General features: G+C 28.8%; 7 protein-coding genes across 15 annotated transcripts; 3 read left to right on the top strand and 4 right to left on the bottom strand.

Moving 5' to 3' along the window:
* Window positions 1-1,058: 1,058 nt before the first annotated feature.
* On the bottom strand, window positions 1,059-4,506 carry LOC122567943 (E3 ubiquitin-protein ligase synoviolin A). The gene is made up of 9 exons (XM_043727127.1): window positions 4,360-4,506; window positions 3,983-4,216; window positions 3,774-3,866; window positions 3,534-3,686; window positions 3,181-3,471; window positions 2,894-3,108; window positions 2,555-2,772; window positions 2,073-2,478; window positions 1,059-1,990 (listed from the first exon to the last, which is right to left on the bottom strand). The coding sequence occupies exons 2-9, from the start codon at window positions 4,109-4,111 to the stop codon at window positions 1,690-1,692; spliced, it is 1,806 nt and encodes a 601-aa protein (XP_043583062.1). The 5' UTR covers window positions 4,112-4,216; window positions 4,360-4,506; the 3' UTR covers window positions 1,059-1,689.
* A 237-nt stretch (window positions 4,507-4,743) lies between these two features.
* LOC122567569 (rho GTPase-activating protein gacF-like) lies at window positions 4,744-9,197 on the bottom strand. Of its 4 annotated transcripts, XM_043726251.1 has the most exons (7): window positions 8,200-9,196; window positions 7,923-8,118; window positions 7,523-7,694; window positions 7,379-7,451; window positions 6,975-7,299; window positions 6,533-6,893; window positions 4,744-6,450 (listed from the first exon to the last, which is right to left on the bottom strand). In XM_043726251.1, the coding sequence occupies exons 1-7, from the start codon at window positions 8,890-8,892 to the stop codon at window positions 5,271-5,273; spliced, it is 3,000 nt and encodes a 999-aa protein (XP_043582186.1). In that variant the 5' UTR covers window positions 8,893-9,196; the 3' UTR covers window positions 4,744-5,270. The 4 variants fall into 4 exon arrangements, with proteins under 4 accessions (XP_043582186.1, XP_043582184.1, XP_043582183.1 ...); XM_043726249.1 differs by having other exon boundaries at window positions 6,533-7,299; window positions 7,379-7,448; window positions 8,200-9,197; XM_043726248.1 differs by having other exon boundaries at window positions 6,533-7,299; window positions 8,200-9,195.
* Window positions 9,198-9,775: 578 nt separating this feature from the next.
* LOC122567579 (aldo-keto reductase family 1 member A1-like) lies at window positions 9,776-12,505 on the top strand. Of its 4 annotated transcripts, none has more exons than XR_006316819.1 (9): window positions 9,776-9,950; window positions 10,489-10,577; window positions 10,695-10,859; window positions 10,934-11,137; window positions 11,211-11,327; window positions 11,400-11,794; window positions 11,866-11,935; window positions 12,067-12,276; window positions 12,364-12,505. XR_006316819.1 is itself a non-coding variant. In XM_043726265.1 (7 exons), the coding sequence occupies exons 1-7, from the start codon at window positions 9,821-9,823 to the stop codon at window positions 11,912-11,914; spliced, it is 1,149 nt and encodes a 382-aa protein (XP_043582200.1). In that variant the 5' UTR covers window positions 9,777-9,820; the 3' UTR covers window positions 11,915-12,047. The 4 variants fall into 4 exon arrangements, 1 of the variants encoding a protein (XP_043582200.1); XR_006316818.1 differs by having other exon boundaries at window positions 9,777-9,950; window positions 11,866-11,948; XR_006316820.1 differs by lacking the exon at window positions 9,776-9,950 and adding an exon at window positions 10,057-10,394 and having other exon boundaries at window positions 11,866-11,948.
* On the bottom strand, window positions 11,769-15,038 carry LOC122567575 (DNA replication licensing factor Mcm5-like). Of its 2 annotated transcripts, XM_043726260.1 has the most exons (9): window positions 14,977-15,038; window positions 14,617-14,868; window positions 14,268-14,523; window positions 13,640-14,144; window positions 13,212-13,558; window positions 12,703-13,136; window positions 12,369-12,640; window positions 12,060-12,292; window positions 11,769-11,910 (listed from the first exon to the last, which is right to left on the bottom strand). In XM_043726260.1, the coding sequence occupies exons 2-8, from the start codon at window positions 14,766-14,768 to the stop codon at window positions 12,063-12,065; spliced, it is 2,196 nt and encodes a 731-aa protein (XP_043582195.1). In that variant the 5' UTR covers window positions 14,769-14,868; window positions 14,977-15,038; the 3' UTR covers window positions 11,769-11,910; window positions 12,060-12,062. The 2 variants fall into 2 exon arrangements, with proteins under 2 accessions (XP_043582195.1, XP_043582194.1); XM_043726259.1 differs by having other exon boundaries at window positions 14,617-15,018.
* A 172-nt stretch (window positions 15,039-15,210) lies between these two features.
* On the top strand, window positions 15,211-18,755 carry LOC122567572 (uncharacterized protein PFB0145c-like). Of its 2 annotated transcripts, none has more exons than XM_043726256.1 (3): window positions 15,211-15,429; window positions 16,001-18,053; window positions 18,143-18,755. In XM_043726256.1, exons 2-3 carry the CDS (start codon window positions 16,005-16,007, stop codon window positions 18,356-18,358), a joined length of 2,265 nt encoding a protein of 754 aa, XP_043582191.1. In that variant the 5' UTR covers window positions 15,211-15,429; window positions 16,001-16,004; the 3' UTR covers window positions 18,359-18,755. The 2 variants fall into 2 exon arrangements, with proteins under 2 accessions (XP_043582191.1, XP_043582190.1); XM_043726255.1 differs by having other exon boundaries at window positions 15,982-18,053; window positions 18,143-18,753.
* Window positions 18,756-19,902: 1,147 nt separating this feature from the next.
* LOC122567587 lies at window positions 19,903-23,396 on the bottom strand. Its single transcript, XM_043726277.1, has 2 exons — window positions 23,284-23,396; window positions 19,903-21,275 (listed from the first exon to the last, which is right to left on the bottom strand). Exons 1-2 carry the CDS (start codon window positions 23,300-23,302, stop codon window positions 20,956-20,958), a joined length of 339 nt encoding a protein of 112 aa, XP_043582212.1. The 5' UTR covers window positions 23,303-23,396; the 3' UTR covers window positions 19,903-20,955.
* Window positions 23,397-24,064: 668 nt separating this feature from the next.
* On the top strand, window positions 24,065-25,813 carry LOC122567578 (protein HEXIM1). Its single transcript, XM_043726264.1, has 2 exons — window positions 24,065-24,443; window positions 24,692-25,813. The coding sequence occupies exons 1-2, from the start codon at window positions 24,210-24,212 to the stop codon at window positions 25,721-25,723; spliced, it is 1,266 nt and encodes a 421-aa protein (XP_043582199.1). The 5' UTR covers window positions 24,065-24,209; the 3' UTR covers window positions 25,724-25,813.
* The last annotated feature ends 260 nt before the right edge of the window (window positions 25,814-26,073 follow it).

Below are 26,073 nucleotides of genomic sequence, written 5' to 3'. Positions count from 1 at the left end.
AAAAAACATATTATTGTAATATTTACAATTGATTAAATGTTGTATTGTATATTTGTACATTGAATATATATATGCTTATCGGCAAATTAATTAAACTACATCAATTAAACGAAAACTAAAGCACAAAAAATAAAAGAATACATTTGATCAAAATTATGAAGAAAAAGTAAAAATATTCAAATACCTGAAATAAAATTGAATATTAGAAAGTATTATGCAAAAAATTACATATATTAACAAAAATACTTATCATTTTATAAATAATTACGTAGCAGTAGAAATTTTTTATGAAGTCTGTATGATTTAAAATTTTATATTTTTAAAATGTTAATACACCCTTCTCTTTTCTATAATAATTTAAATTACAAATAGTAATCATTCACACAATAGGATTTGATCTTTATATTACAGTCCTACCGAGTTTGCGCATTTCCAGTATGGAAAAATAAGGTTATAATTATCTTTCCACTGATCGATAATATTTAATGAATAACAATGATTATTTATTTATATCCTTTCCGATATTTATAAATGTTATGATCACAATTATGTATATAATAGTTTTTAGAAATATATGAATATTCTCGCAATTCCCTTTGGAGGGAAATTAATTATATCATACTATTTTGCCAACGAGTAACGAAATGTTATAAAACACGGAATATTGTTTATCTAGATCAAAATTTAACATTGTAATTTATTGAAATAAATGTAATACTCTTCTTTTTTACTTGTACTTCTGTTTAAATTTTTCTTTTGTACGAACAAAAACTATAATAATTATATATATATATGTAATTTTTTGTACCTATATATATTTTTTATTAATTATATTTATACACATATATATACTATCTATTTTTAAATTTAAAATAATTACATTTATAGTTATCTTGGAACTTCGTATTAATTTGTTCCTATAAATAATATAATTTATTTTGTACTTATTTTTGTCATCTTATTTGATGTGTTTATTGTTCAAAATTATTATAAATAATTTTGCATATGTCAAATTTATAAATGTATACAAATTTACATGATGGAAACAAAAGCACTACTAAATAGACAGATAAATTTATTACTCATAATGAGAGTTATTTAAAACAATTATTTTACAGTCATGTTATAATAACTGACATTACCACTCCCATGTACAGATACAAATATTCTTAATATGTAATAATTAAAAAAATCTGTACGTAACATGTATGTAACACAAACAAGACTGATAGGATGTTTTATATAAGTTATATTTTATGATATAAAAATTGTGGGATAAAAATGATAAATTAAAATCACTTTTAGATAAAGCATACAGAAACAATTTAATCAATACAAAAATTATTTTTTTACGAAATATATCGGAAAAACACATCGTAGAAAGGATATATACAAAGGAAGGAATAAGGATTAAGGAATAAGAACTAGTCATAATCTGCATGACTTGCTTCATGAATATTTTGCTCTTAAAATAATTTGCGACAAAAAAAGAAAGAAAAGGAAAATTTATCATATTATTTCCTTTAAATGATTATTTGATATTTTGTGATTATTAATATGATAGTATCAACTTCAACTTTCAAGCTCTTAATCATAATTGTTACATCTTTTCTCGAATATCAATTGTATCTGCAATCAGGCCTGTTATTGATCAAGGTACAATTATATTACACAAATTATCACATAATTTTATGAACATTTATGAGCTGAAAATTTTTGTAGCCTACGTCTTCGTAGCATTTCTTGTTCACTTGAAGATTCTGTGTCATTCCTAATTGATGATTCTGGAGTTACATCATTACCGTTTGTGCCTGATAACGTATTTACATTATCATTAGGAGAATTTGCAGTAGGAACATTCAACTCAGCGTTATCTTGCGGTTGCTCGCTATTAAGTTCAGGACATGCAGTTTTAGATGTTCCTTGTTTTGCCATTGAAGAAATATCTGTTGTAACATTCGTGTTATTTGTTGCAGTTGGCACTGGAATACTGTAATAAACATGTGTTATGAAATAACAATATTAATCGTTATTTTTAAATTTTATTAAGCTACAAAAAAACTCGTACATACTTAGCAGTAACAGCTGCTGTTTGATATTGGTTCATCATAGCACTGGCAGCATCTAATAGAAGCTGAACTCTTTGCAACGTTTGTATTCTAGCTTCAACGGCTTGTCGTAAATTACCTTCCATTGCTCTAAGTTCTTCTTCGCTTAATTCTGTAAGGTTCGGCGGTGGCGTAGGAATAGGAGGCAACGGTACCATAGTTGGGAATGGTGGAGGAAACAACGGTACACCACTAGCTGTCAAATTTTGAAATGAGGTTGATGGAGTATTTGGCCCACTATTTTGAGCTTGTTGTTGCTGTGTTGTCGCATTTGAAACTTGTTGCTGTTGTGGCTGTTGTTGCTGTTGTTGTAAAGCTGCCGGTGCCCCTGGAGCTTGCATTCCAGCCCAAAATGCTGGGAGGACTTGAACTTTATTGAATAACATATAAACATTAGATTTTTTTTCTTAATGTGGACACGTAAAAATAACCGTAAATATACACACCAATTGGATTAAATCCTGGTGCTTGTGGAGCTTGAGGCACTTGTGGTCCTGCTTGTGCTTGATTTTGTTGCCTATTTCCTTGATTATTATTAACAGGTCTTAAAATATTTAAGCGGCATGTGGGGCACGTTTGTTGACGTTGGAACCAAGAACGAAGGCAGGCAGTATGAAAAATATGATTACATGGTAACTTTTTACTTGCCGACACCATTTCTTCCCTGAAATGTTGTATATTTTTATTAAATGTTGTACAATGTCGTAATATGTAGTATATTTTTAATGTTTTATCAATATTTCGGAGAAGTTACATTTTTTAATGAATTAGTAACAATATTTTACCTGCATATAATGCATACATTATCAGCAGCAGCTAATTCTTCTGCCGTAGCATCTGGATATAATGTATTCATATTTCTGATAGCTCGACGCGACATTACAATATCGTGGAACGCTTTCCTAAAGTCTCTCATTGTATAATACATTGCACGAAGTGCAAACAAAGGTAAAGTATATAATTTGACCATCAAAGTGACAAAAGCAACATATAAAATAACCTGAAAGAAAAGATATATTAAATCAATAACTTTATAAATATTTAATGAATACATCTTATCACTTTATCTCACCTTCAACAGCCCAATTATTAATTCTGTGTACAATAAAAATACTGGTTTATTGTCCCATGGATTTTCACTTTGTAGATCTATTGTATGCAATATATACTTTACACTAATATTGAATACAACAGTTAAGAGAATGGCATATTCAAAACCAAAAACAAGTTGCACTGAAGGACCTTTTGTTGCTGTTGTATTATAAGCATAATGAATCATGGTTAAATTTATAGCAAACAGTAATGCCAATAGAGTACCAACTCTAAGATGGAATAACCAAGTTATTACAGGACTTCTTTCCATCTGAAAATAAATGAAACAAAATATTATATATGAAATTATATTGAGTTACTCATATTACTTACATAATCTACACGATCTTCTGCCAACCAGTGAAATGATTTCAAAAATAAAAGAAGTGTGAATAGTGCTATGAATTTTGGACTAAAGTCATCTCTAAATACTGTAAATGCTAGACAAGTTTCAGTTACTGCATACCATACTTTTTCCAACAAATGCTGTAAAGAAATAACTCTTAGTATATGTATATTTATACGCACATTTTTTAACCTTTTAAGATGATAACAAATACATTATATATTTACCTCAAGTTCAGCAGCACGTAGGGTACCAAAAAATATCTTTCGAAAGAAAGCATTTATCATAAATACTAGAATCAAGCCTTGTGTATAGATTACCTAAATTTCACATAAGAAAACAAACGGAAGAATCGTTAGAACATTCAGAAATATATGTATAATCAAATATAACGTTTATAAACAGAAAATTTTAAAAAGTAAACATCGAAACTTACCGTCATACTAGGGTTGGATTTGGTTATGTGAACTACTGTTGGATAAAACTGTTTTCTTTGATAATACGCGTTGCCTATCACAGCACATGTTAATGCTGTGCTTATTAACATTATTCCAGCCTCTCTCATCTTTGTATATATTGTTTTTTCAGCCCAAAGGCTGCCCTTTTCGAATGTTATATTCACTGACACTTATTTCACCAACAATTTACGTATCAACAGCTGTAGATCCGACTAGAATAAACGAGGCGCTGCTATCATAACGACAATATCCAAAACTATCAACTTTGCTATCAATGAATACATTTCCACGATATTTTATATAATAAAAAGAGGAACAATCGTTAAATGTGACCTTGTGTGCATATATATCATACCTTTATTATCTAAATATTGAAAATAATTTTACTTCACGAAGGAAATAGAACTTTCGTGTCATAGTTGTATTGTTTGTTTGCAACGGCGAACGTGTATTATTTTTACTTGACAATTCCAAATGGAACAGACGGTAAAGTGTGATTGGTGGAATGATGAATAATTGTCTACAATTATGTTATATATATTTAAACCACGTGGAATACAAGAAATTTCCTTTTTGTACTATAGTTTTTTAATTAAATTTCATATTCTAATAATAATATATATGCATATATCGATATAACAATGGATATAACTTTGTGTAAGTTTTATTTATTTATGAACAAATTACATGTGGTTCATAAAACAGAAAATACAATATTGTATTATAAAAAATTGCGGCAGTATATTTGTATTTTTTATGTTATGTATAAGAAATTTAATCTTTAAAAATGGGACAAGTTTCGAAATTTCAAAAAATAATATTGCAATTAAAAAAATACATGTTTGTACTTTGCTAAATGTATGTAAACATATATGTATATTAATAACACGAAAACAAATACAAAAGAACATATATATATATAAATACATAACTTTTTCAAGCAAAAATATTTGTCTAAAAAAGTTCTATATTTTATAGTATTAAAATGTATGATAAAATCATTGGTTCAGTATGTTTATCACACACTTATGTTTTCATGTAACATATGTAAAATACTATTCTGTATATTTATGGCAATTTATCATACATAAAAGTACTATAACTATAGTATATATAGTAAGTGTTATGAAAATAGACTTTTTCTCTAAACTTGGTTCTGAGATTCTAAGATGTAAGACAATCTCATAGTACTTTTATCACTTTATAATTGAAAGTATTGCAGAATAGACTTTCTTGAACACATTTCTGATAAATTTGTACTTTAAATTAAGAGTGTCTACTGATATTTCTTGGCGCCTTTAAAATACTTTTAGGACTCTGATACTTTGGAGTTCCTAATTGACCAACAGCCTTTAGAGGTGTCCTACGAGAATCCACTAGAGGTCTTCTTACTAATGCTTTGCCACTTTTAGGTGTTTTTACAGTTAATGGCTTCTTAATATGCGGAGTCTTACACAGCACGTTATTATCAACTTTATAGATACTTAGTCTTGAATTCTGTGATATCATATCCACAGATACATTTTGCATTAAAGGTGATGTTTTAACAGCCCTATTTTCTTTTTGATGAGTGGCTGTGTTGCATGTCATAAAGTCTTTGGAAATACAATAACACATTTCAATATCCTTTTCCTTATTTTCGTTTTCCATCATAGTACGAGAAGGAGAATGTTTCAATATCAATTTTGAATTCCTACTTTTTACATTTTTATTTGATTTTCGACACAATTCTGTCCGTTCACAATTCTGTTTTATATTATTCATGCACTGATCATCCTCTGTACTAAGTAGACCGTTTTTCTTGTTTATAGTAGTGTTTTGAGAGTATACTTTTGCCGTGCACTCATCAAATAATTTAGCTTTAGCTAGTACCATTCCTGCATTCTGAGTTCTTAATTTTGCGATAGACGCACGACCAGTTTGAGTAATTGGAGATTTCGTTTGGTTTGTTGATCCAAAATATCCATCTGCATCCTTCCAGGATATAACAGCTTTCTTTTTCTCTTCAGATTTCGGAATCAGTTTACCTACAGGTGTACTGTTTAAAATCATATTTTGTTGGCTATTCGTCTTCTTCAGTTTTTCAACTTTGCTATCGGAATACGTGGCCGTATTTGTAAGTTCATCACCATGAAAAGACGATACTCGACGTACCGTCGTGATTGTTCGATCTTTCACCGATTGAAAAGAATTTTGATTGTGTTTTTTTGTATATACATTTGAATTTTTAAACTCATCGCATACATTATTTAATATTATATTATCTCCTTTTTCCCAAAGGGAAGTAGATATAGGTCGTAAGTCAGTATCGTCTTTTGTATAATTCAGTGAAAATGTTTTTTTATTATGGAAGTAAGCATTGCTCAAATCTTGATCAGACTGTAAATGTGATTGCAAATCTGATCCACGAGAAATGTGCCACGAAGCAGTTCGTCTAACACGTTTGCTAAAAGATAGAAGAAATAAATTGAAGATTGTAAACTACAGAAACATACTAATTTACATAGCTCATAAAAAGTATAATTTACCTCATCACTTTTTCTTGTGATCTCCTTCTTAAACTTCCTATTTTTCGAGCACTTGGAGACCTGATGATTTTGTGTTCATCTGATCTTCTAATTTTAAGTTCTTTACCAAGTTTTTTAGCTAAGTAGTCTGTTGTTACTGTACTTTCAATACTAGCTTCTTCCAATGTCCTTTCATACGCAGTTTGTACTTTTTTCACAGAATGCAATAATAAATCATCATTCTCCTCACCATTTCCATTATTTATACATTTGAATTCTTGAGAAAGACGAGATTCAATTGCTAAAACTCTATTTTTTATTTCTTCATATTCGCTTTTAGGTATCGTAACGTATTCCTCTGACTGATTATCTACAGATGTGACTTGAACATGTGAATATGTTTCAAAATTATTTACAGTTAATCTTCTTTCCATTGGGTTCATTCGTCTTTGTTTATAATTACCTAGATCTTTTAATTCTTCCGAACTTGAATTTAACTGTGTGTGCCATTTACTAGATTTAATATCATCTTTTGTTAACAAGACCTGCTCGTCACTATCATCTGATAAATTAACATCTGCATCACCAAACATATTATTATACTCTCTGTGAAGGTCGTTTGATACTTCACTGTCTTTTAGAATTAATTTCAAATGTGATGAACTATCGCTATATGCTCTGTATGTTCTTTGTGAGTCACCACATGAGTCACAAACAGAACTCCAACGACGTTCTGCCTGAGTATCAAAAGTATTCTTACATGATTCTGTACTTTCATCAACAGTTTTCTGCAAATATAAAAATATTATGTAGATTGTTATAATCAAACTTGTTAAGTTGTGAAATAAATTATTCTCATGTTCTTACTGGCTTTCTCGGTACAAAACGATCCAAACTAAGCCTAATCCTTTTAGATTTATCTGCTTTATCTACAACTCTTCTGAAACATAAGTTTATCATATATATTATAAATGATAATTGTTTATATCTATAAAAAAAGTAAATATATACTTCTTCTTTGTACTTGGTGGATCTATATAATCAACTTTTCTTTTTTTTGTGGGCTTAGTATTTAATGTATGTACTGAATTAGCATTTTCAGATATCCTTTGACTATCACATGTATTACCATCTTCAGATGCAGCATTTTTTCCAACAATCTTTTTTAGACCATTAAACATTCCTAAAGAAAAATATTTAAATTTTAAAGAATTCTATGTAAATAAAAGAATTCTGATCTGTTAAGTAATCAAGTTAGTAAGTTAGTTAATGGTACATTTGTTAGAACATAGGTTTATATCTATTACATAAAACTTTCATTGCATGCTGTTATTATGAAACTTCAGTATTTATGTCAGTACAGTAAATATAGTTTGGAAATAAATTACTATGAACAGATCGACAGACATACTTAGATTGAGGTTGGAGGCACTTAGATGTGGCTTACGTGTAAGGCTTCCACTGCGATGTTTCTTTTTTTTGAATTTTGAACGCAGATGGTCAGATACATCTAACTCATTATCTGTACTGCCAATTGTTTCCATAGAAATAGCTTGTGTTATATGATCTGGTAAAATACCAATACTTTCTGCATTTTCAATTAAAATCTGCAATATTTCCAGATTAAGCAAATGAAGTTATCTTATGTTAAAATTGATATTCTTCTTCAAGACAAATATACATATCACCTTAACAACAATTAAGTGTAATTCAAGACGCATTTGCACAGCAGACATAGTGGTTTCTTGCAGAGGCATTATATTTGGACCAATAACTTTTGCTAAATTATCAATGCCCATTTTATTTTGTTTCTCACATTGTGCTACTTTCTTTAAAAATTCCATAAAAAATGCCAGAGTATTTAGATGATGTGGTGGTAAAAGAATACAAGCTAATAACAATGCTTGTACACAATAAGTTTTAAGCATGACACAATGTACAAATAAATCATGGTACGTATACGGAATCAATGGTTCTGGTAAGTCTCTGAAGAATGTTTTTAAACAATTAGCTACATCAATGGCATGATGTTTTTCCCCTAAACTGCCACCATTATCTAAACGAACTATTAATTCCTTTTGTCTAAGTTGTGATCCTGCTTTTCTGAATAATCCTTCCTGAGTGATATACTTTTCTAAAAATGTGGATGCACGACTCACAAAAACAGGCACATGCACAATGGCACCAGAAGATAAATTTACGACATCTAATGGTTGATACAATAAAGAAGTCTTAAAAACTTTTTTCAAAATGCGTTTCCCTTCGGATCGTTCTGTTTTAAACATATTTTTTTTAAAACGATACTTAACTCCGTAATTACGAAGATCACTGACAATTGATTGGTATACTGTTTCTTTATGTAGTACATCGTAAATCAACATGTTTGTAATTTAAAGATAGGAATTATTTGATCATAAATTACAATGAAATCTTTAAAATAAAATTTTTTGTTTATGAACTATGCAAGAGTACAATACAGTTTTCATATTTATACAAACATTATTAAATACGTACAGTTATATTAAAATTATCATGTAACTGACATACGCCATTACCAACTATACAATATTACTTATAAAATGAAATTCGACCTTCTAATGTACTGAAAGAAAAATGAAACTCAAACTTAAATTCGACATTAATATAAAATATTAAGTTTCCTAATTCATTTAGAAAATGAATACAGTTGTTTATAGTATAGTTATATATTATTTTAACTATATAAATAAATATATAAAAATGTATCATGAAATAAATAGCAGAATATAATTCCCAAATTTATAAATTATCCCTAGGCTGCGGATGCGTATGTATTTATGAAAAATTTGTCTATAAAAATGTACAGAATATCCATAACAACATGTTATAATATTTAAAAAATAAAACAAATTCTCTGTAGGTTTCATTTCTTTAGTTGTGTTCATAAAAATAGCAATTTGTATAAACATCCACAGTCTAATTATTATTAATATATTACATATCTTAATTATCTTATCATAACTTAAACATGTATTATTATGTATCAATTTTATACAAATCAGAAGTCGTAAATACTATTTTTGAACAAAATATTTTTCTCATGTTTAAGTTCTAATTCTCACCATTAATTAATGCGTTGTAATTGTAATTGATATCAAATTAATAGTATTGGATATCAGCTCTATATTTTAACTCATCTATGGTATTAACGCAACGCGGGAAGATAATTCAAGTAACTTATTTGAATCTTAATTATTTATGATATTTCATTCTGTTTCTGTTTGCACTGTCTAGTAGGGATATAATCTATACAATTTTTAAAAACTTATCATGTTTCCAATAAACATGCTTAAATATCATCAACATTTATTTGATAAATTCACTAGCCGATATGTGAAACATAAATTTATCAATTGTTTTTTCGTAACAAATCAACAGCAACGTTTAGTACTATCATTACGTACGTTATCTTTTTAATCTATTTAAAATTTTTAAATTAAATTATTTATTTCGCATAGTTTTGATAGTATAAATATAGACATAAAACTAGACTCGTACGCAGTATATTCTGCTACCGGTTATTTTAAATTGTCGCTTATATCACTGTGTGAAACAATATTTTGAAATAATTTTAACACAAGAAACAACAAAAATCGAATTTCTATCTAAATTGTAATACAAATAACAATTTTCTAGAACGTTTTAAACGATGTTAGCCGTAAAACTTACCGCAGATCAATAAACGTCTGTGAACTTACATATATACAACTCTCTTTCTCTATAAACGTGAACTTATGTATGCAGAACAGTACAAGTCTGATCTAACTTTAGAAATTGATTTTGTATCCAAATAGCGCTACTGCAAAGTAGATAATTTATATATATCTAAAAATAATAGCTTATGGTAATCTTGAAAATTGTTGTAATAATATGACAGCAATATTAAAAGGATATAAAATAATATTATTTAAATAAATTTGTATAAATATCTTTTACAGCATTAAACCAATTGAAGGAAGGAAATATGCAAACAGTACGATTGTTATCAGGGTATGACATGCCTACTGTGGGTTTGGGTACATGGCAGGTGATTTAATTATTAACTTATTATTTAAATTCAAGTACCTTTTTTAAATGTTTAAATTAATTTATATTTTTCATTTGTACTGAAACTTAAAACTATAATGTTGCATACTTTCTGAAGGCTAAACCTGAAGAAATTGAAAAAGTTGTGATAGCTGCTCTAGATGCTGGCTATAAACACATTGATACTGCATTTAATTATAATAATGAAGAAGCAATAGGAGCGGTATTAAAAGAATGGTTTAGAAAAGGTGGGAAGCGCGAAGATCTTTTTATTACTTCAAAGGTAATATTTAACATATATTAAAAAGATAACTTATACATATATAAAGATAAAAAAATATTTAATTACCTTTTTAGTTACCTAATTTTGGTAATCGACCATCAGATGTAGAGAAGTTTATTAATTTATCACTGAAAAGACTTGGTTTAGATTATTTGGATATGTATTTAATCCACATGCCTTTTGCCTTTAAATTAGATGAAAGTACTTGTACCTCAGCAATTAATGAAGATGGAAGTTTTATGTTGGATCTTGATACAGATCCTGTTTCAGTGTGGAAGGTTTAATTCTATAGCACTATTAATGAATAAAATATTAGTAACTTATAATTGATTGTTTTATTTAATATCTCAGGAAATGGAAGAACAAGTAAGAAAAGGTCGTACAAAGTCTATAGGTTTAAGTAACTTTAATGAAAAACAAATTTTAAATATATGGGAGAATGCACAAATTAAGCCAAGTAACTTACAAGTAGGTTTGACATGTAAATAAATTTTATTATTGGCTTTGATATAGTTTCGTAATTACTTTAATTATTATTAGGTGGAATTGCATGCATACCTGCAACAAAATTCGCTACGGCAATTGTGTCAAACGCACAATATCATTATAACAGCCTACAGCCCCTTGGGATCACCAGGAGCTAAAACGCATTTTCAAACGAAATATAATCATAATGTTGAAGACTTTCCAGATGTTCTGGGACATCCAATAGTACAAAAAATAAGCGCAGAACATAAACGATCACCAGCACAAGTTTTACTACGTTACTCATTACAATTAAATGTTGTTGTAATTCCAAAAAGTAAATCTCCCGAGAGAGTTAAGGCAAACATTGATTTATTTAGTTTTTCATTAAATGAAGAAGAAATGAAAATTTTGAGTACCTTAGACAAAGGTGTACGTGGAAGAATTTTTAATTTCTTGTTTTTTAAGGGGTAAATATATTTATTAAAGATATTTCATTCCAAATAATGTAAAAATATAAAATCCCTTTGATTTCTTTTAGGGTCGAGAATCATCCACATTATCCATTTAAGGATGAATTACAGTCCTAGATAAAAAAAAACATTATTAAGGTGTAGTTCGAATGTATGCATATTTATACATTGAAAATGCTTGAAATATAGTACAAAATAAAAATATATATATATATAAAATGAATAAATATATAACACAAAATGCAAAGAAAAATGTTATTACATTTCAGTGTAATCTGTACAACATTTTACGTTGCATACGATGCTGAAGTTCTCCACGTCGTATCATTGTGTGTATAACTTTGTAAATAGCACGTTCTGGATATGCTTGTTTTACAAAATCTTTAACAATATTTTGCTCTGATACTTGATTTCCAATAGGAAATCTACGTTTCAATTGTTTTTCGATACGTGATAACATTTCATGATCTTCATCCGAGGTAAATCCTTCTGCACCTAAATTTTGACATGTGTTTAAAATGAAGTACAATAATAAGAAATGCATACTACCAGTTACTTCATTATAGATTACCAGCTAAAGACCCTGACATTGCAGCATCTAAAGTAGATACTTGGAAAAGTCTAAGCGCTTCGTTCACGTGGATTTGTGTAGCGAAAGGTTGTAATTGCATTTTAGCTAAAGATTCTGAAATTCTTATAACAGCTTCCAATTGACGAACTGTTATGGGAATAGATAATCTCTTTTCCATATCTTTCTCATGTTCTCTGGTACTAGCTCGCATTACAACATAACGATGTTTTAATTTCTCTCCTGCCTCTTTACTAAGTCTTGGACCACAACGACTATAAAGGTATATCAATTAATGACAAATAAATAAAATATTTTAAGCAAAAAATAACCTTACGTTCTACAATAGTGGATATATTTTTTTAAAATGTGCAGTGGTAGTTCTCCTTCCGCCAATTGTTCTGTAACTTGACCAGCATTGGTATGGATATTCATTACATGTTTTGCTAGTGTTACATCTTTATTTTGCTCATGTTCATCTTTAACAATAAATATCATGTCGAAACGCGATAAAATTGTTGGCATAAAATCAATATTTTCTTCTCCTTTTATCTCATCCCAACGACCAAATATCGAATTTGCCGCTGCTAGAACGGAACAACGTGTATTTAATGTTGTAGTTATTCCTGCTTTTGCAATGGATATTGTTTGTTGTTCCATAGCTTCATGTATTGCAACTCTATCATCCTCTTTCATTTTATCAAATTCATCTATGCAAACAACACCACCATCTGCAAGAACCATAGCACCTCCTTCCATGACAAAATTCCTCTACAAATCAAATAAAACATTTTGGTAAATGTGAAACAAATATTTGATATTTATATGTTAAAATGATTAACTTACTGTTACTGGATCTCTTAAGACTGATGCTGTTAAACCAGCTGCTGAACTTCCTTTCCCAGATGTGTAAATTGCAATTGGTGCAACTCTCTCTACAAATTTTAATAATTGTGATTTAGCTGTACCAGGATCACCTAACATTAAAATATTAATGTCTCCTCTCCTACAAAGTCCATCAGGCATTCTTTTTCTAGAACCACCAAACAATAGGCAAGCTATAGCTTTTTTAATATCCAATGCACCAAAAATGCTAGGAGCTATACTTCTTGCAATTCTTTCATATAAATTAGTGTCTGAAGCAAGACGTCTAAATAAATCTTCTTCTTCATTTGTAAAGCATGAATGAATACCTGAAAAGCACAGAAATTGAATAAAAATATCATAAAAAAAAAAGGAAATTCATTGCAAAAAGTTATTTTATGATATTTTACCACTGCCTGTATTTTCTCCATCTGTAGAAATACCAATAACTCTCATATATGGCGCTCGAACACCAATTAATGCTTTATCTCTTCCTCTATTACCAGTAGTTTTAGTAACTTTCTTAATTGAATATATGCCCAAAATGAGAACTCTATTGCCTGGTACAATTCTATCACATAAATAGCGATCGCAATACAATTGTAAATGTCTTGGCATTTCACCCTGTGGAATTTGATCTGGCAATTCTTGTAGTTTGAGAACTTGAAAATCAACACAATGACATTTATCTGGCATTATAAAAAATGGATCCAGAGGGCATTTTGGCCTTCCTGCTTGTTCTGTTGTACATTTCCTAGGCAAAACATATCCTTCTAAACCAGGTTTAATTGAAATATTAGTTTGCATGCTTCTACAAGAACGACATTGTATAGCAATTTTTGTTGCTTTTGCCCTAATTCCAGATGCAGAAACAATAATACCAGGTATTTTAATAAGTTTAGAAACTGCATCAGGCTAAAATAAAAAAGTTTAACCAATGTCAGATATCACGAATTTTAATGTTATATATAATATGAAAATTACTTCATCTTTTTTAGCAGCAAAATTGTCTTTTTTAAGAATAAACTTAAATCATACTTTGATTCCTCTTAAGGAACTTGGATGTGCATCTGAAGATAATAAAATTTGTATGTCTTCAACTTTTTCTTCATCTGGTGGTCTTGGAGCTGTAAGTTCATCCGCTAAATCTTTTGCAGCTTCTTCCAAGATAGGTAAATATTCAGTTGGATGCTTGTAAACTTTTTCTGCGAGTGATTCATCAAAAGCTGCCAGATCTTCTAAATTAATTTCTACCCAATATTGACCCAAATTATAATTACGTTTTAAAATATCTCTAAAAAAATTATTATATTATTAATATTATACAAAATTTACGATATAATTACCAAATTTATACACATTGAAACATTATAATTAATTCAGGTACCTATATTTGTAATTAAAGTTTCCCTCGTGGAATTGTCTAATAAATTCCATAAACTTCTTCTTCGAATGTTGAAAATTAGTTCGCGTCTCATTAGATTCACCTACTGAGAAGTTATCGGAAAAGAATATTCCTGGATCATCAAATCCTTCCATTATAACTTGATTTTTTGATATTTTTAGAAGAAAATATAATTGTGCAACACACTAAAGGAAAATTTGGCGGCAAATATTTTGTTTACATCCTTTGAACTCTCTTTCGGCATAGAATAAAAAAAATAGAGATAGGACACTTTCCATGTCTCTGTTATGAACTTAGGAATTAATAATTCTTAGGTCTATGGTTTCTATATACTTATCTCACCTTAATTATTTTAAAATATGTGTATATGCAATAGAAAATAAATTTAAAGTAAATTAAGTAAAATTGAACAAAATAAATATATATTAAATAATATTTGTATTATAATTCATAATCGTTAAAAGATATCTACATTGACAGTATTGCCATTCGATACATAAAGGTAGGTTAAGCTATCTAGATTATTATGGACTTCTCAATCTACTGATCTGTTATATATGGTTTTTAATGTAGACTTTTACGTCGCAATTCGCAAACTAAAATCCTTGTGTTGTGATGTTATCTGTTTTGTAGCTTATTACATCAATGTATAAAATAATAAAACGAATGCTTTTCATTGTTACATAATCATATCCGATTTATGTAAAAGAAGGTTGGTATACGATACATAAATTATATCAAGCCTTTCGACGAATTGTTATTCGATAAACTGTGTCAATTAAACTTTCAGCTGAGGTAAGTTATGATATTAATAGTATTAGTGATTTTAGGATTATTATTTGGAAATTGTTTAATTACTACAAAAAGTATGGATTTTTCATTGGTACGGACTACCAGCTGAGTCTATTGTTTTAAATAAAAACTAAGCTATTAAAAACAAAAACTTAAATTTATGTGTATAAATACAATTCTAGTCAATAGTTAGTTTGACAGAAATTTACCAAAGTGTTAGTTTTTATGAAATAAATAATTTATTCTCACTTTCATCTCTTTTGAAGTATGTTTATTAAAATGACATTTCTTAAATTCTTATTTTAAAATTTTTCGTTTTATTTAAAAAATATAATTATTTCTACTTATTCAAAGTTAATAATAATAATAATAAATGTAACTTTTATAGATATCTATCTTTAATATTGAAAATTTTTACCTTTATGTATAATAATTCTTAACATATGTATAAGTAATAATTAGTATAAAAAATATTCTCATATTCTCACTTATAAATTTTTTATTATTTAATTGTTCTTTCACATTATTACTTAATATTTTATATATATTTTTTAGATTCATTTGTTATTTATAGAAAAATGTCTCCATATCTAATGAGAAAACGTACTTTACCAACACAAAATTCTCAAGAGTCACAGTTAAAAGAGCAAAGTTCAAATCCCAAAGTGAAATCTAAAAAAATTGTTACACGTAGCAATTCTAATATGAATAAACAAGATTCAAAAAGTAAGAAAAAGGAAGTTATTAAACAGAAAAATAAAAATATTTCGAATTCAAGACAAATGTCTTTGAGAGAATCATTTTTAAATCAATCTAAAGTAAGAGTTCTACGTTCTCACAAAAATTCTAAAAATCTCACAAATAATAAATTAGTGAAGAAATTATCTCCTAACAAAAGAAAGCCACCCATTTATAAATGTGGTTCACCAGAAAGTCCTAAGGAAAATACCAATGAAATATATGAATTTAAATTTGATGTTAATGATTCAACTGAAAGAGTACCAAAAAAACGAAAGAAAAGAGCTGTTATTAAGAAAACAATAGCAAAGCGGAAAAAAAGAAATGTTCCAGTAAAACAAGTTAGCAAAGAACAATCAACTAGTAAACCTGAAAAGATCAAGAAAACAAATGTTGTTAAATTTGAAGGTGGTGAGCATATAGAATCTCTGATTAAAAATAGAAATGATGTATTACAAGAGGAATTAGTGGAAAGGCCTAAAACAGATGTAGACGTGGATAAAGAAGTAAAAGATTTAGAAAATATAGTCAGAGAAGAAAATGCTGATGAAACAGTTACAAAACCTACAATTTTATCGATAGAAGATTTAAGTGATAGAAGGATTTCAATAACTAATATTTCAAAAACATCAGCCTCACATGATTTTAAACCATTTAGACCAACAAATATTTTTAATAACAAATTAACCATACAAAAAAAAGATGCGCTTAATTATTCTTTATTTGAAAAATCTTTGTCACCAATTGTAAAATTAGTAGAAGATCCCCAAATATCCTCCAGTCCCTGGAGAGCAGCACCATTACTTACATTTTCTCAAGTGAAAAATGTATTTCAAAGCACACCCCAAAATGATAAGTATGATGTTATTAATAAAAAATTCTTGCAAACATTAAATAATGAATCGAAACAATTTGGAAATATAACAAAAACAAAAAATAGTTTACAAAAGAATAATGAGAATATCAACATAGAAAGGCACATAAGTAATAGTACCCCTAAAAGAAAAAATCTTGTAAATTCCAGAAAATTTGGCACAGAAATTACAAATATAGATCATTCCTTACAGTTTAAGTCTTCAATAGAACAAATAAATGAACGAATACCAACTGAAACTGAAAACATTCAGCTAAATACTACCAATGTAACTAATATATTTAAATTTGATAATAATGAGAATAAAACGAAAAATGTATTAAGTCCAAAGAATGGTTTTAAAAGAGAAGCAACAATGGTTAAAACTAAAATAAATCAAGGAAATATATTAAATATGCAATTTGATAAAGAGAAAAAAGAATATGATTCTCAACCTGGACCATCAGGTTTACAGGGCTGTTCAGTTTCTAACAGAGATAGGGTATTAAGACAATCAAATTTAAATAATTTCTTAAATGTAATGGAGATGCCACAGAGTATTACAATCGAAACACCTCATGGAATTTTCGATGATGCACAATCAACGCCAATTATTAGTAGAACCCTGAAAAAGGATAATGTATCTACTATGGAGTTAAAAAATGCATTTGGTTTTAGTGATAACGATTCTAATCAAGAGGAGTCTTCTATTAAGTCTAAAAATGAAAGAAATAAAGGAGAAAAACCCATTCAAACAGATATGGGACGAAACAATATAAAACCTATTAGATTATCAATTGGTGAAATAAAAAATAAGTTACTAACTAAAGAATTGAAAGAAGATATACACAATAAAGAAAATATATTAACTGAAAAGAAAGAAGTACAAAAGTTAGAGGAAAAGAATAAGAAGTCTATTGAGATTGTTAACTTTTCTGATACATTTGATATTTTATCTGAAACAGGTGAAAGATCAGTAGTTTCTGCACATAGTATTCCACTATTTGCTGATTTGGAACCATCTCATTTTACACAGGTATAATTCTGTAGTTATTATTATATGAAATTTTTTAAATTATTAACGATACACTTATGCAAAAATGTATCTGTATATTTATATTTTAGCCTCCACGACATTCATATAAACGAAAACGTGATCTGAGGTTCAATTTTTTGGAAGAAGAAGACGAAGAAGGGGAAGAAAGAATAAGGAGCTCTGGGACAAAACGAAAGAAAACTGATAAATTGAAAAAGGACCAAGAAGAAAGATTATTGAAGTGGGTTCAAGATATTAACAAAACATTTAGTGAGATAGACCAACATGAACTTGTGGTTGAATAAACCGTTAACTATTATTACTATTGTATTAGGTAAACGAGAAGGTTTATGTTGTTTTAATTAATGGGGATAAATGATGCAAATAACACGAACTTTCTTGGTTATGTGATAGACAGATGAGATAACAGTTACTAAAACTTTGAACAAATTTCGTCAATAGTCTTGTATCTTTTTATCTATACATGTTTTATTATTTACTATTTTGTTCCCTAACAATATATGAATTTATAAAGGAAAGTGTTTGTATGACAATGGATACTTAATGATTTTATACTTAGTTAAAGGATATCTTTATGTTTTCAGCCTATATGCAAAATTATCCGAAAACATTTACTCACATAATTTAATATAGCTATATACTGGTATTTGTAAAAAATTTTTACATAGATTATATACTTTTTACATTATTAAAATAATATAAATGTACAAAATAATATAATACTATAAGTGATATAAGTAAAAAGGGACTAATAAAGAATATAACTATTTATATCTTTTACATGTGTGCATATATTATTTCAGTAATAATAATATATAATCTACAATAAATAATTTATATTTCGACACTTTTGTTTACTACCAAATCGGTTTTTGAACAATTTTTTTTCATACATTTCCTATAAAAAATAAGTTTCTTGAATATTCATTAGATATCATTTAATATTGTCAATTCACATTGAAATATGTTTTAGTTGCATTAATAAATATTTTATATAAACCTAAGCATTTAGACATTTCTCTACAACCATTGTATATGCAAATATATTTATAGATATTTATAACATAGATTATGCATATATGTACATAAACGCTGATGCATGTGTGAAGTATTAAAATCGTAAGTATCCACATGCTTATATGCATCCATACATGCTTTATGTTTCAACATAAATTGGAGTTTGTACGTTGTATATTGTACATCGTATACAGTTGTGTATTTGTATGCGCGCGCATACATAAATACTATTGGATCTGATTTCCACCAAACGCTGTTACATTGATACAACTTTTAAAGAAAATATTTAAAAGGGCACTACTGAACATTTTTATTCAGTGAGTATTGCATAAAAACTACTGTATATATCTCTACACTATGAACAATTATAACTTCATTAATTAGTTAGTAAAATATTTATATATGTAGGTTACAAACATATAAAAAAGTTATTGACTAAAAGTACACTTCTGTGTCAAAGTAATATGCGATAAAAAATATTCATTAAATATTTTACTGAAAATCATATAGCTATAATTAATTGATTATTATAATCAAATTATAAATTATTGTTTATTCATTAATTGTAACGCTATTACCAAAAAAGAGAAGATAAAAGTGTTAAGTAAACCAGATTTAATTTTTTTAATAGAAATTAAAATTATTTTTTCTGCTAAATATATCCTTTCTTCAAAAATAATTCAAATTAAGAGTAGATAGTGATATGTCTTGTATTCATAAATTTCATAATCACTTTTCACTTCTATGATCTATATAATAACATTTTGGGAACAGACGACATACGTTTAATTACAATTCATTATCGTTGTTGATTTTATATCTATCCGTTATGAGCTAATGCATATATATGCATATGTATTACAAAAGAAATAACCATTTTTGTCACCTAACCGAATTTCTAGAAACTGCAAGATAGTTTGAATTGTTTTAATATGTTTTAATTTTTATATTTTCCGGATTAATATATTTATATAATTACATATATAATTACAATATATAATTACAATAAATTGAAATAAAAGGAATCAAATTACTATGTTAAGATTCGAGTAATTAATTTCCACATTACGATAGGAGATAGCGAAATATAATCAAGTACCCCGTATTCTTTAGAATAACCCCACGAAATTCAATTACGCGCATAAAATTTGTTATGCTTGATATCTTCCGTAATTATAATTACGTAAACTGAAATTAAGTTATGAGGTACAGGAAAGTAGAAGGTATATTTTCAATACGATTTAAAAGGAACGGATGGTGTATGTATTCTCTATGCAACTCATCCAACACTGTGACATACGATTCATGATGATTAGCTACGAAACACTCCGTGTTTCTTACACTAGAGTGCATTTACATACATATATTGAGAGAGTTACAACGGAAAGTAGGTTCGGAACGAAGATAACGCATAAAAGAAACGTATTTACATACATATATCTAATATACTGAAGAAATACTAGCCAGATTACATAATATGACAAAACAAGTCAATAATTTTAAACGCTTATTGTTATTTACCTATCCATGATTCTTCAACTTCTGTTATTCTTAGATATTACAATTGAAACGCTGCGCAAAATTACCAAGTCTCTATTTCTGAATTTTCTAAATGATCCACTCTTTTCTTGGATGATAGAAAAATGTATATTTGTATATAACTTTTATTTTATTTAAAAAAGTAGATATGAAAATATAAAAGAGTTTATTAATTTATAGTTTCTTTCTTTTATTTACTAATAAACCTAAATTAAATCTTAACAGTTACTCAATCTATATGTACCTAACAATGACAGTCTGTCGATGATGTAACATAATATCTATATTATAATGGATATATGTGGATATTTGGTGTTTTTATCCATCACATGGCCAATTCAAGCGCACAATATTTACAAATAGTAATTTGAGCATAAAGAGTATCTGAAGAAAAAAATTCTGAACAAGGTGGCACAGGAGTCTCCTGCATAGAGGACGTATTTATAGTTGCGCTAGTCACGTATGTTATTCCATATTTCCTTCTTGAATTGTGATATGTATGTGCATGCCATTGTATTGCATGCACTCTCTCATATAAGCTTTTCAAAAGCCAAACTTCACCTCCACTTTTTATACATCTTTTAATTTTATTGGTGTTCAATTTCATAAAGTATAAATTCAATAATATATATTTATATCTCCACTCTAAGAACATAAAATAAATAATCGTAAATTCCTGAGCAAATTAAAAAGAAATAATGCTTATAGTATCATTACATTGTTCTATTTTTTAATTTATGGAAGTGATTAGTATACGAGTTCTGAACGGTTCACATATACGCTATAGTAATGCATCGAAAAACAAATCATATTACATTGTTACGTGTTAAAACATATAATAAGTAAAATCGTAGTGTAAATTATCGGAAAGTTGGGCATCAACAATATTAAAATATTTTTAATTTCCATAAATCATTAATTATGCGCAACTAGTGATGACTCATAGTATAATGTTATCTTTATTCCGATCGCGATTATCTTGTTTTGTTCCTCATGTTTATTTTTGATTGAGAAAATTGTCTTAATCGTGTATGTAAATTTAATTAACGTTAAGTCGAATGATAAAGAAGAATTTATTTCGGAAGCATTCTTAGAACGATAAAACAAATTGAATGTAAGTAAATATACGGTCAAGATCAATAATTGCACAAAAAATACATAAATAATGTGTCTTTATTCGTTAAAACATGAAAATTTATTAATATATTTCTTACTTACGTAATACGAGTATATTAGCTATGATTAAACTGCAAATATTTATATATTTATGGAGAATTTAAATGTGCAGAAACATATAGAATACATACAAATTTATAAAATATATAAAGTAAGCTACTCGTCATAATATTTAAAAAGTGAAACACAAATCTCTATTTGTACAGAAATTCTATTTCTGTAGCTGTATTCATGAAAATATAAATTTACATACACGTACCCAGTCCAGTTACAGATTTCATTTCCGAGATTCTGGACACTTATATTTTTACTAAATGTGAAAGGACAAAGAGGCGAGCCGTTTATGAACATTCTATGTTATTTTTCATGTTGTCAAATTATAAAGGTTCATTATTTCGAATCACATAACATCAAATGTGTAAACAGTTAAAGTCGATACGTATATTGAACAAGAAAAGAAAATCGTTTATAACGTAAGTATTATCACTTCCTGGAGTAAGTAAAGCTTCTCGTTCGTTTGTCAGGTCTGTATCTATGACAAGTATGCGATTAGCAAAATGTCGTTTGGTTGGAGTGGATATCTCATCAAATTAACATTGCTAAATATATTTCTATATTCGATACTTGCTGCCCGATGTTTCACCATTGTCAATTGTACCGTATAACCTGCAGGAATGTTACTTACTGAATATTGTACTTACACGTTGAGAAACATGCAACTCTTAACTAGGGAGAGATCATATAATGGCTCGATAAGATTTACTTTGAAATATGGAAACTACTTATGATGTGAACAAAATATCGACGACTGATATTATTAAATCGAAAGATACGATATGTGTGAAAAGAAATCTGTATCTAGCTATCAATTCAATAGCAAGTATGGAATTGAATGTGTATAACAAGCCATAACACAATTATATGTAACTATGTGTAAAGTAGGTCGACATATCTGTACGACACCAAACACAATACGTATAACTTCGGTTTAGCAAATAATTTAGCTACATCGTTTTACCTCCTCGTTACCTGCTACCCAAGTCATTCTTTTACGAATTATAAACTTTCACGCTATTTCGATTAAATTTCTACTTTAATTGCAGATAATCGAGAAGAAAATTATCGCTCGTAAAAATTGTAATTTATAAATAGAGGTGATTTATTTTATCATCTTATGTATGTTACAAAATCAAAGAAATACTCGGACAATTCCGATGATATATAAAAAAAACTTATTTTTGATGTGTCAGGGGCTTATGTTAAAAATATATACGTCATGTTCCGGAAATTTCTTGAGATCAAGCGTCGTTAGTAATAAACAGCGAAATTACGTTGCATTAAAAAGATATAAAACTGCTATCATTTTAGTCGTAGCATAGAAAACAGCATGTACTTACATGCATATACATATATATATATACATACACACATACATACACTCTTGCAATCATACTATACATATATATATACATCTCACCTAAAAGTAGTAGAGACATTATTAAACTTGTAATTAACTATGAACAATTTTATGTAAAAAACAACTTCATACTTTCTATTTACGACTTATAAGCCCATTTCACCTGACTCGATCGAGTGCTGGCTAAAAACTAAAGGTTCTTGTTTAGTGAAGTTACAGAATCACAGATATACAGGGAACATATTGAATAACGTGAGTGTTGAACTTCGAGCCACAAACAACGAAATCACAATATCGCGAGAAATCGACTTGAAAAGACTTCCAATTTATTAGAAAGTACGATACTTTTTACATTCCTCCTACAATATAGTCACCTACTTAAAACTTGTTGAATTGTTAATTGTAACAAATTTCATTTGTACAATCTAATATGAATCACTCAGAAGTTAAATTGATCAACTCTATTTCTGATACATTACTTCATTTTAGTACTTACTATTAATGCTTACATTTTCAGGAACAAAATGATTTATCTTGATAGTCAGTTGATTTAGTTTCTTTGTGACTCTTAAGTATATCCTTTTAAAACCATATAACCATTGAAATACCAAATTTTTCTGAAATAGTATGATGATAAAGTATACTTGCCGTGTACATTTATCGTTCACTCTAGACAATAAACATTAAATAAAGAGTGTAGGGGTGCAGTGTATGGAAGTGAAGAGTCGCCATAGTCTCTCAGGGAGCAGAGTTTGAAGGATAAGCGAAAATGGCGGGGGGTTCGGTGGGAACAAATACATTTGCCCCACCTTTTGGAACAAACTCCCTACTCCTCCTGAAACGTTAGCACACGTCGCGCTTCGCTATCGCTAGGAATCACGGACAAATCAAACATGGCGATTCAGTCGCTATTTGCAGTGACGGTGTACGATTCATAAAACGAGAGTGGGAGGTATCGGTGGGTCAGGTAGTGCTTTTAAACGGTAATGAGTGCAAGTACCACTGCAAATCGCCGAATTCTGGTTAATATTACAAATATGGAGAATCATGATGTCAAAACTGTAATGGAGAAAGTGTCGGGCGGCATTGATAAAGTACATGACGTGAAGGGCGTACAAGCAGAGCCGACGCCTGCGGCGTCATCGTTGCCTGTTACGGAACAAGTGTCGCTCTCTACTGGAGAAAATGCCAACAGAAATGACTATATCAATAAGAAAACCGTGAGATACTTTCTTTCGAACGTTTTAGAACATGCACCATATGAAAATTTAAATATTTCAAATAAATTATTAATTTTAGTTTTTCAGATTTATTTTTATAATGAAATTCAATTAAGACTGATCGTATTAAATAATCTTAATATTCTTAATATAGTACACTTGCATGTATACAGTATAATATAGCATAATATATAAGATAATCAAAAAATTGAATATTAGAGAGTAATGTAATTATTTTTATGTTTTAGTGTCATAAGTTATTAATAAAAAATTCTGGAAAATTTGAAAGTGGTAGTGGTAGTGGAGATCAGGAGGGAGGTCAATATGAAGATGGAATTGATATTGCAACGAAAAAAAGAAAGACTCGTAGAGGTAAACCTAAGCATAGAAAATTAAAACCATATTCTAAACAACAGTTGTCATATCAACAACAGCTGCGATATAGATCTAGAGGTCGATTGGCAAAAACTGGTAGACAACCTCCAGCACCATATAATACCACACAGTTTCTTATGGATGATCACAGTGATCTTCCAGATCTTGACCAAAAGCTTTCAGAAGCTGCATCTTCAGAATTACCTGCTACATTTCAAAAACCATCAGCCCCTTCTCGTACACGAGATTCTAGTTTCAGTGTTGACTCTGATGAAGATTATTTTTATTCGTCTCCAGAAGACGAAGAAGAATTTTTAACAAAGGAATTCTCAACTGCGTATGAAGACCTTCATGCTGAAAGATTAAGCACATTAAGTAAATCAGAACTGATACAGGAATATCTTCAGTTAGAAGCAAAAGTAGATTTATTGACAAAACGGTTACGTGGTAAAAATTTCCACCAAACAGAACAACGAGACTTGGAAAGCAACAGTAGTAGTACAGATTCAGAATCAGCAAAAAAATTAAAAATCTGTCAGCAACGAATTGATGATTTAATGCAACAGAATGAACAGTTAAAACGGGAAAATGAATCATTGAGAGCTAAGAGGCACAGCAGTCCAGTTTCAAGTGTTGATAGCGAAAGCGACAGTGATAGTACAAGTAATGGGAATAGGAGCAGATGTAGTTGTCTCCTTCCAAATTCTAGCTCTTCTTCGGAACTTATGGGATATGTTTCTAGAAGTAAAAGTAGTCAAAGAAAAGATAGTTCTGTGTCTAGTACTGATAGTAAAAGTGATACTTGTGATAGTAGCTCAAGTGACAATTCTAAGGCATCTATGACTCCAGTTAATCTTTCAAATGGCCATGTAAACGTTCAAAAAATTGATGGTCTCCCTACATAAATTATAAAGAGCTGTTTTTATGTACGAAAGTCTATTCAATGTTTTAAGAGTTAACGTACAAGTCATATTAAACATGTCATTGGATCTGCATATTTGCTTTGATCCTACCAATTTAGGAAACAAGACTGGTTTAAATGCAATACGATTGCACTTATGCAGTAAAAAATCCTCTTCCTGATACTAGATATGTAACCTTAGATTATCCTTGAATGTGTCCTTACAACTTACTTCCCATGTTTCTTTTAAGACTGTTTTGTGTAAACTTGAATATGTGTAATGAAGTAGGAAATACATACCTAATCTTACGGAGGAGTAAAATTTATATCTGTGCAGACTAGATTGTTATGTGC

Source organism: Bombus pyrosoma, linkage group LG5 (assembly GCF_014825855.1).
Source record: "Bombus pyrosoma isolate SC7728 linkage group LG5, ASM1482585v1, whole genome shotgun sequence".
In the NCBI taxonomy this organism is placed as follows: Eukaryota; Metazoa; Arthropoda; class Insecta; order Hymenoptera; family Apidae; genus Bombus; species Bombus pyrosoma.
This window is presented reverse-complemented; position numbering and strand designations above follow the sequence as displayed.